The sequence below is a fragment of the Conger conger genome, chromosome 3, assembly GCF_963514075.1.
Source record: "Conger conger chromosome 3, fConCon1.1, whole genome shotgun sequence".
Taxonomy (NCBI): Eukaryota; Metazoa; Chordata; class Actinopteri; order Anguilliformes; family Congridae; genus Conger; species Conger conger.
Genome location: NC_083762.1, coordinates 73,954,228 through 73,963,669, shown reverse-complemented (window position 1 = coordinate 73,963,669; position 9,442 = coordinate 73,954,228). Strand labels below are relative to the sequence as shown.

Sequence of the window (9,442 nt, the reverse complement as noted above, 5' to 3'; positions counted from 1 at the left end):
ATGTAACTTAAATACCAAGTATATCAGAATGCTGCCACGTGTAATGAAAGGATTAGTGTCGGTTCGTATTTGGTCTGTTGTAGAGTTATTCTACAGGAAGATGGCCCGGCAGTTCATCCATAAACCAAAACGAGATCTGTCTGTTGAATCGGCTTCGCAATGTCGCCATTTTGGCTCAAGTTCATGTAGCTCAGTTGCTCGCTTCCTGTCTGGTGCAGTGCCAGGTATAACTTGTGACCGGTGGGCCGATCGTTTGACGGAGGAGGCAAATGGCCGGCTGGCTATCTGACGAAACAACAATGGAGCCGGGGTAGTGAAAATATCGATATAGTAAATGTATTGCAGTTTAACTTAACGTGCCTGCTGTCCAAAAACAATATCTGGAGGACCAAACAATATGTGGAGAATACAAGGGCTCGTATACAGAGGTGAGCACTACACATGCCTAACATTGAAACTACTACAACATTAACCTACTGTTTTCTAACAGTTGGCTGAATACTATACAGTTAGTTAACCATTACAGTGAGCAATACATTAGTTATCGGAAAATATACGTTCGCTCGTCTTATTTGGCTAGCTCGTTCGATGTATTTGGCTAGCTAGCTCGTTCGCTTCCAAGAGATCAGTCGGTTGTTGATATAGGCTAGACTAGAGCAAACTTGATTATAACCATTATTGAACATATATTGTTGAGACTATATCTAGCGATTGATTCAGCTTGTGTTGTCCCTTGTATAGCTAGTGTTGTTACAAATGCAGTGTTGCTTTTGCCATTGGTTGCTCAGGCCCTTAATAAAAACATCGTCAGAAACAGCCATGCACGTGTCGAACCCCGTCCAGGGACTGTACAACATTATGCAAGTTGAGTGTGTTTCTGCAGCTAGCTTGTTTGACCTCTAGCAGTTGTCAATGACAGGTGTTGAGGGTGGCTGACGTCATTCCTTGACCAAGTGTAATGCTTCGCCAGATATTCTGTCGTTCTATAGTTAGCTAACGTTCGCCTAGATGTGAAACGTTCGGTTGGAAACCCAGTCGCTATTTATACAACTGTCAGTCGTGTGTTTAGCCATCTGGTTATTACTGGATACGCGCAGCCTAGTTATTTGTGTTTAGGTCTAACTTCTTGGTAAGTCCAGTGCCGTATTGATTCACGAAATGAACTTTACTTCTAATAAAAGACTGTGTGTATTTGGTGAAGATAACTGAACACAGCTTTCCCGTTTTTCACTGTTTCACAAACGTAACAGCTCTGAGCCGATGCCACGCCAACGCGCCTCTGCGTATCACCCAGGGTCACCATCACGTCGAAGATGATGTTCGCAGCACCTCCGCGGTTCTATCCACCGGTCTGCTTCCGCCGGACAGCAGGTGCATTCTGCAAGCCGTCGATCGTACAGCACACTTAATCACCCCGTTTTACCGGCCTATTGCATCAGACCACTCTGAATCGCAGCTACTCCCCCGCAACGCTAATTATCAGCCGTTAAAACCGAGAAGAGATTAACAAGTGCAAGGAGAATCATTTCCTTTCCATAACTGACAGATGCAATGCTATTTATACAATACGCGCCTCTTAACACTATTTGATTTACGAAATGTTTGCAAAACGAGATCGAGTAACATGTAAGGTTTGAAGAATATGCCGGCCTATGTTTTCATGGACTGAAGTCCAAAATGTAGATCCCTGGGCATTTTACCGTTATCCGCGAATTTGTGCGCAAATAGCTTTTGATTTGTAGTATTTGTCAGCCAGAAATGTTCATATAGAACCGACCCCAGTAATTAAACTAGGGGCAGCCTGTAGCGTTGTGGTTAAGGTACATGACTGGGACCCGCATGGTTCAATCCCATGTAGTCACAATGGGATCCTCACAGCTGTTGGGTCCTTGAGCATGGCCCTTAACCCCACATTGCTTCAGGGGGTATTGTCCCCTGCGTAGACTAATCAATTGTAATTCACTTTTGATAAAAGTGTCAGCTAAATAACATGTAATGTAGTAATTTCAGTTTCATAGTCAATCCAAGAGCCTCCCTTACAATTGACATGTAGTTTAAGCATTCTTAATAAAAATCCATAATTAGTGAAAACTTGCGTGGTGGTTTTTGCAAAGGGTTTGCGAGTGACTCCTTGATGGAGGTATGTCCATGGTCTGCAATGCATGCATTGGGGAAAAGTCATTTTGGTAGTTCTAGCCAGCTCTCTCTTCCTCCAGCTCACAGACAGGAGGAAATGGAGGGAGGGGGAGGAGGGAGCGGACGTCGCAGTTCTGCTACTCTGGCCTGCCCCGCTACACCGCCCTGGACGCAGTGGGATGGGTAAGGACCCAATCGGGCCGCAGGCACTGTGTCTATACTTTCTCACCCATTCAGACAAACCAGTGGTTTCTGTGGTATTATCATGGGAAGTTGTCCTGATAACACGTTATACAGAGGTTAGCAGTTATTCAGTCATTCTGAATATTATCAGTAGCAACATTGCTCATACAAACCACAGAATAGTATTCCCCTACCACCGATGAGTGCCCAGAATCATATACACACCACTTTCCCTCAGCACACCGGGACCCAGCCTGCTTGTTCATACTATATTCACTGCCTACTAACACAGAGCCAAGGAAACAAGTTCATTCTGTGGTGTATTATCTTGGGCAAGCTGTTTCTGTTCTGATAACACTTCTTTCAGTGGTCGGTCGTGATAATCTAGATGGTTGGCACATTCTTATGTGATTTATATGTTCTCTACTTGTGTCAGGACCAGTGATAGTGCTTGATGTGGTTGTGGTTGTGGTTGTGGTGGTGGTGGTGGTGGTGGTGGTGATGATGATGATGATGATGGTGGTGTGTGTCTCCTGTAGGGTGTGGCAGCCATGCTCCTCATGCAGATCTGCAGGAGGATCCACTCCCAGTTCTCCTCCGTGAGCGAGTCGAACCCCGTCCCGGGACTGTACAGAGATGCAGGGCTGCTGAGGAGGTGTGGCTACAGGGTTCTGCTGGAGATCTGTGAGTCCCAGTGATGAAGCGCATGCAGAACATGACCCGTTCCCATTGCCAGACACATCTGAACACAGATTAGGGACCGCTTCTCATCACTCCTGACACACGTTTTTACTGCTAATCAACAGATGCTATTAGAAGTGTATAAAATGTATTATTGTTTATGCTTGAAACGTGTCACAGCAGTATCAGACCATGTGGTTGTTTAACATGTCAGTAGTACAACTGTTGGGTTTGAAAGGCTGCTCCTCATTACGACTTCCCTGCAGCCAGGAATTGTGCAAAGTGAGTTATAATCTCTATCTTGTGTGTGTGTGTGTGTGTGTGTGTGTGTGTGTGGGGGTACGTGTGTGTGTGTGTGTGTGTGTGTGTGGGGGTATGCGCGTGTGTGTGGGGGTACGTGTGTGTGTGTGTGTCTGTGTGTGTGTGGGGGTACGTGTGTTTGTGTGTGTGTGGGGGTACGTGTATGTGTGTGTGTGTACGTGTGTGTGTGTGTGTGTGTGTGTGTGGGGGTACGTGTGTGTGTGTGTGTGTGTGTGTGTGTCTGTGTGGGGGTACATGTGTGTGTGTGGGTACGCGCGTGCGTGTGTGTGTGTGTGTGTGTGTGTGTGTGTGTGTGTGTGTGTGGGTACGTGTGTGTGTGTAGTGAGTCGGCAGGATGCCCTGCCCAGAGGGATTCCTCTGAATTGCCTTGGGAGTGTGCAGGCCATCCAGGGTAGCAGTAGTGGCCACGCCCCCTCACCGGAAGGCTCCACCCCATCTGGCACAGAGAATGTGTCTTTGAGCAACGACTCCGCCCAATCAGGTAAGGTAAAATTGTCATTTTGTAAGTAGAAATGTAAACTTACGCACAATTTGTCTTAAAAGTTTTCTGAAATGAGTGCCATTGTGTTTATTAGGCTGTTTTCTCAGTGTAATAATAATAATAAATAAAAATGTAGAAAAATAAAAAATGCAGGCAGCTTGGTCATGGAGTGCCAGGGATGGTCCTGGTTTTTACTCTGGCAAACCTGCAATTCCATATCTTGATTCCTTTTAGTTAATCAGGTTAATTGAATGCAGGTTTAATGAGGCACTCTGTTTCACCATTCACACTCTAATCATCCGACTCTTGTAATAGAGCTCAGATGGAACAAAAATCAGAATGTCACTGGCATTCTGGGACGAGGGTTGCCTACCCCTGATGTAGACCATTAGCGGACAGTTTTAGACGAAGCAACTTACAGAAGCTGCATTTAAGATGGCTAGAAAACCACCGCTAGATCTGCTTTTCTGAAGAACTAAAGCTACAGTGAAATGAGTACCATCTGTCTTGTGCTTTGACACACAGGGGAGTCCTGGGCCTCCTCTGACTGTGATCCTGAAGACTCCAGCCCCTCTCAGACCCCCATAGATAAAGCTAAGGTGGCTCTTACGTTTCCAGACTTTAGCTTTAATATAATATCATTTGTTTTGCCTCTTCAAGCCCCGACAGATTTTCACAGAGTGTGATTGACTGTGTTTTTCCCCAGAATCCTCTCTGCCCAGAGGACGAGGAGCTGACAGGCGCAGCAAACAACCTGAAGCAAATTGCAGATTCCAGTGTGCCCGTCATCCTGAATATTATCGGTAACTACATAACCACTGCCCTTACAAAATCAGTGTATACCCCATACCTCTGTAGAGCTGGACACAAGCCTGTTCATTATTCCTCTTTTTCTCCACAGTTGATTTTATTCTCTTACTTATAGGTCTGGAAATGTACATATCTCTCGTTTTATCCCAATTTTGGACCCTGGGCACGACAATTAAAAATCAAACAAATCTTTGTCAGTAAAGCCCAGCTAAGATGTAGTGTGACTTGGCTTGGGTCTCTTCCCGGGAGTTTTGTTTTGATTCTTGCTTCACAGCCATATTTTACAGTCGTTTAGTGGGATGAAATTCAATAGTTCCTCGGTTTGTAATGACACATTCTATTATTGAATAAACTGTGGAGTCATTATTTCCGGGGAGGGAAATTGCCTTGCAGAAAGTAGCCCTGCTTCAGTGCGTGGTCTCTCTACTGCTCCACAGGCTTAGAGAACGCTAAGAGTGGGGACTACCAGGCCGCTTTCTCCTGCTTCCTGGCCTCCGCTCAGCATGGGTACAGCAAGGCGCAGTTCAACGTGGGCGTCTGCTACGAGAAGGGTAGAGGAGTCCAGAGAGACCCGGACAAGGTCAGCCGTCTGCTGCTGGTGTCTGAGTGCGTCTGATCTGAAGAGCTTGGGTGGGATGGGGCTGAAGGGTCCGGTTGTGAATTTATCAATTTAAAGGAAATAATCTTTTCCCTTGCAGTCGTGGATGGGAACAGTGTAAATCAGTGGTCAGAGCAGTAGTATGGAGCAGCGGTCAGTGTAGCAGTGTAGAATCACGATCAGAGTAGTTTGGAGCAGTGGTCAGAGCAGCAGTGTGGAGCAGTGGTCAGAGCAGCAGTGTAGAATCGCAATCAAAGCAGTAGTTTGGAGCAGTGGTCAGAGCAACAGTAGTGCAGTAGTCAGAGCAGCAGTGTGGATCAGTGGTCAGAGCAGCAGTGTAGAATCGCAATCGGAGCAGTAGTGTGGAGCAGTGGTCAGAGCAGCAGTGTAGAATCATGATCAGAGCAGTAGTTTGGATCAGTGGTCAGAACAGCCCTGTGGATCAGTGGTCAGAGCAGCCTTTTGGAGCAGCAGTCAGGATGACGGTGTGGAGCAGAGTCTGCACAGAAGCATGAAGTGCTTCAGCCCGCGTTTCTGCTCCCTCTCCCAGGCCACCCAGTTCTACCGCCAGGCCGCCACAGGCGGACACGGCCAGGCCATGTACCGTTACGCCAAGCTCCTCCTGCACTCCAGGGGTCAGCAGAGCGCAGAGGACACACACGCTGCTATTGGGTTGCTAGAGGGAGCTGCGGCCTCTGGGGTGAGAGAGGTGAGCGGTGGAGCTGCTTCAAGAAAAACACGTCCAGTGTAAAACAAAGTCAGGTTGCTTGCATATACATGGCATATACACTCAGTGAGCACTTTATTAGGTATTTATTAGGTTTATTTTTTAGACTTATTGGTCTTCTGCTACTGTAGCCTATCCACTTCAGAGATGCTCTTCTGCACAGGCCAAAGAAATCCCAATAGATCAGCAGTTTCTGAGATATTCAAACCACTCTGTGTGGCTCCAAAAATCATTCCACGATCAAAGTGCCTTAGATCGCATTTCTTCCCCATTCTAACATTTGGTCTGAAAAACAGCTGAACCTCTTGACCATGTCGGCATTCTTTTATGCATTTAGTTGCTGCCACATGATTGGCTGATTAAATGTTTGCATTAACCAGCTGGTGTACAGGTCTGCCTAATAAATTGCTCACTGAGTGTATGTACACTTCTTTACATTTCACGGTTTGAGCATGGGTTGAGAAATAAATTGCTTTTGTTAGACCTCAGTGTCTTCTTATTTGAATAGTGTGCAGACAGCATCTTTCTTTGTATTGCACAATTATTTGCCTCTGTGCACCTGCAGCAGGAACTTGTTTGACTGATTACAGCAAAATATTCCTGCAATTTCAGAAAGGCCAAAAATCTGTCTGCAACTTATTGATTTACACAATGATGCCAGGTTAAAACTGAACTTTAGAAAAGATTACTGTTTTCCTGCATCAGGGGGTTTCACTGGCTTTTGATCTTGGGGACCCCCAACCAGGCTTAGAGGCATCCAGGGGACTATATATAGATTTATTTATTTATTTATTTATTTAAGTTTTATAAAGACTGTAGAACAACTTCATGTTATCAAACCACGTTAGTTAATGTATCCTTATGGTAAAGGGTGACCTGAATTTCTAGCAGGAACACTGTGTACAGTACTACACTGATCTAGTGCTCAGCTGTCAGTATGTGTGTTGTGTGAACTGGCCATACAGGTTCTGCAGGTGTCTGTCTCTGCTTCCTCAGGCCCAGGCGTACCTGGGAGTGCTGTTCTCCCAGGACTCCCTGAGAGACGAACACAAAGCAGCCAGCTACCTGAAAATGGCAGCTGAGAATGGGGTGAGCGCAGGCAACCGTGACCGGAAGAAGGATAGAGAATGGAGGGTTATGAGAGGTGTGTTTTTAATGGCCATGTCTTTCCGCAGGACTCCCTCAGCCAGCTGTACCTGGGTCAGTGTTACGAGTGGGGCATTGGGGTGCAGCAGTGTGTGAGGACTGCCGTGCAGTTGTATCAGCAGGCTGCCAAAGCCGGGAACCAGCAGGCCCAAAATATCCTCTCAGCCCTTTACACTACTGGTGAGAATGAGTCCACTGCATCCAGCTGTACTCGCAGAGACTACACTACCTCCTGTGCTGATGATCCATACTCACAGCAGACAGCCTACTGCAGAAAGTATAACTACCTACACCTTCTACCGTCAACGGTTACAACGCATAACTGTCCAATTAGTCAACATAAATCAATACCCAAACAAGGTTCAGAACCCAGAACCCTTAATGTCTGCGCGCATGCGCGCGCACACACACACACACACACACACTCTCACACACACACACACACAGACGCACATAAACATACACACACAGGAAACCCGGGCATAACCAGACAAAACCAAAATACATTTTGTTTACATTGTTCTGTAACAATGTCTCTCTCTCTCCCCCCCATCCCCCTCTCCCTCCCTCTGTCTCTCTTTGCTCTCTGTCTCTCTCTCTCTCTCTCTCTCTCTCTCTCTCAGGCAGCAGAGTTCCTGAGGATGCCGCCCTGCGCTCGATCCGCTCCGCCCCCTGTTTCTCCGTGGGCCTCCGTCTCTTCCCGTCTCTCTCCAGCCTGGAGCCCAGCTGCTCCCCCTTCCAGCGCCTGCCCCACTCCTGGAGCACGGGCAGCTTCCTGGGACAGTCCCTCCCCGGCCCCAGCCTCCACCCGGAGGGGGAGAGGACAGGGGCGGGGAGCCCCTGCAGGTGGACAATAGGGTTGGGTTAGCAGGCACTGGGGAGCCGTCCAGCATTAATGGTGGGGACGAGTGTATTATGCATCACCTTGCCTTAGCTATCAGCTATTTGTGCAGAGTGCTTCGTTCAGTCTGTTTCACATCTGGTTAAACGTCCATGGTCTCTGCTGGAATAGGTATACATGGATTACTGTGGGGGAGAATGTTTAGCTATTTGTCCGTTTGGCAATAAGAAACTCGCTGGTTGAGCGGATGAATCGCCCCTCTGCTTTCGATAGCTTAGCCATTACACTTCTCTGTTCAAACTAGCGCGGTTTTCACCAGACGTGGTGCTGGGCCTCATTCGTGGTCAGTGAGTAATGCTGAAGTCCACCATGTTTTAAATGGCTAATCCTTTGTGAAGTGTCGGAGCAGTAATTGGCAGCGTTATGTTCAAAGGAGAACAGAGAGACCGAGATTACTGTCCAGGGTGTAAGTGTCACAGGAGACTGCCACAAGGGAGAAATATTGGAGTCGCACAATAATTGCACCCCTTTCTGTCCGACTCACATTAATGACTTTTCAAGAGCTTTTGAGCCGATTTCATTTATACCCTGGCCCAGTCTATAATGGAGTCTTGGCGTGAAGGCCTTTTTACGTTTAGCCAATTTAAAATGGTGGACAGTATGCGGAGCTTATGGCCTAAATTGTGTGAGTGATTCGGCAGCTGTCTGCTTTCCCTACTTCGAAAGATTGACGACTTTTGTTCACTGTCTACTCCGCGCGCCTCCTGTAACTGAGATTTGGCCAAGAGGGGGCACCATTTTGAATGTGCCTTTGCCGTGACTGAACCATTCATTCATGTCCAAGGAAAGTTTTGTATTCCGCGATGAAATTATTGCAGCAGGAAACGACCCTGAAAGACAGAATTACCATTCAATATTTTTAAGCTTGTATCAAGGTGACAAGATTGTTCCTAAGCTATTACGAGTGTACTTATCACACTAGCCATCAATGCCAAATTCTTTTCATATTATTTTAATGGAGTTACTGTGGGCGTTGAGGCAAAAATGTTTTACTTGCGCGGAATTGAAATGTGTGCATGAGTAAAATATTGTATAGGCTGGCTAGCTATATGGGTTTATAGGTGTATAGGTTTACGCTGGCTAATGAATGGAATTGTCAGTATTTTTTTATATCTTTTTTTGTTTGTGTACAAAGTCTATGCTGAGAAACAATGTGATATTTTTGTGAAAGCGATGTGCATGTTGACTCATAACTGAACGCTTTACTGCTTTTTAACGCACAACGTGAATTCAACAATAAACAAGTAATTTTCTACCTTGACAGTGTGTATATCGGTGTGTGTTTGTGTTAATGGACAAAACTATCTATGATTGGATGGTAATCACATTCATATTTTGAAAAAGTGATGTCTTTTAAAAGTATTTTTCATCATTTCGGACTTTCACCATTGCGTACTTTGTTTCAGAAATGCTCCCCGTTGACTAGAACCGCGTGACAAGCACCACTGCCAGGGAATG

General features: G+C 46.3%; 1 protein-coding gene across 2 annotated transcripts; it reads left to right on the top strand.

Annotated features, from left to right (window-relative positions):
• The first annotated feature begins 225 nt into the window (after positions 1-225).
• Positions 226-9,245, top strand: dele1 (DAP3 binding cell death enhancer 1). 2 transcript variants are annotated; one of them, XM_061236997.1, is made up of 12 exons: positions 226-428; positions 1,251-1,371; positions 2,217-2,319; positions 2,859-3,003; positions 3,644-3,802; positions 4,328-4,401; positions 4,509-4,605; positions 5,050-5,192; positions 5,761-5,910; positions 6,934-7,026; positions 7,113-7,263; positions 7,707-9,245. In XM_061236997.1, the coding sequence occupies exons 1-12, from the start codon at positions 398-400 to the stop codon at positions 7,949-7,951; spliced, it is 1,512 nt and encodes a 503-aa protein (XP_061092981.1). In that variant the 5' UTR covers positions 226-397; the 3' UTR covers positions 7,952-9,245. The 2 variants fall into 2 exon arrangements, with proteins under 2 accessions (XP_061092981.1, XP_061092980.1); XM_061236996.1 differs by having other exon boundaries at positions 5,761-5,919.
• Positions 9,246-9,442: the final 197 nt, after the last annotated feature.

Coding starts and splice junctions, on each gene's coding strand:
- dele1 (XM_061236996.1), top strand. CDS start 398: ATGTGGAGAATACAAGGGCTCGTATACAGAG. Junction 3,004..3,643: donor CAGGGTTCTGCTGGAGATCT/GTGAGTCCCAGT, acceptor GTGTGTGTGTAG/TGAGTCGGCAGGATGCCCTG. Junction 4,606..5,049: donor CGTCATCCTGAATATTATCG/GTAACTACATAA, acceptor ACTGCTCCACAG/GCTTAGAGAACGCTAAGAGT.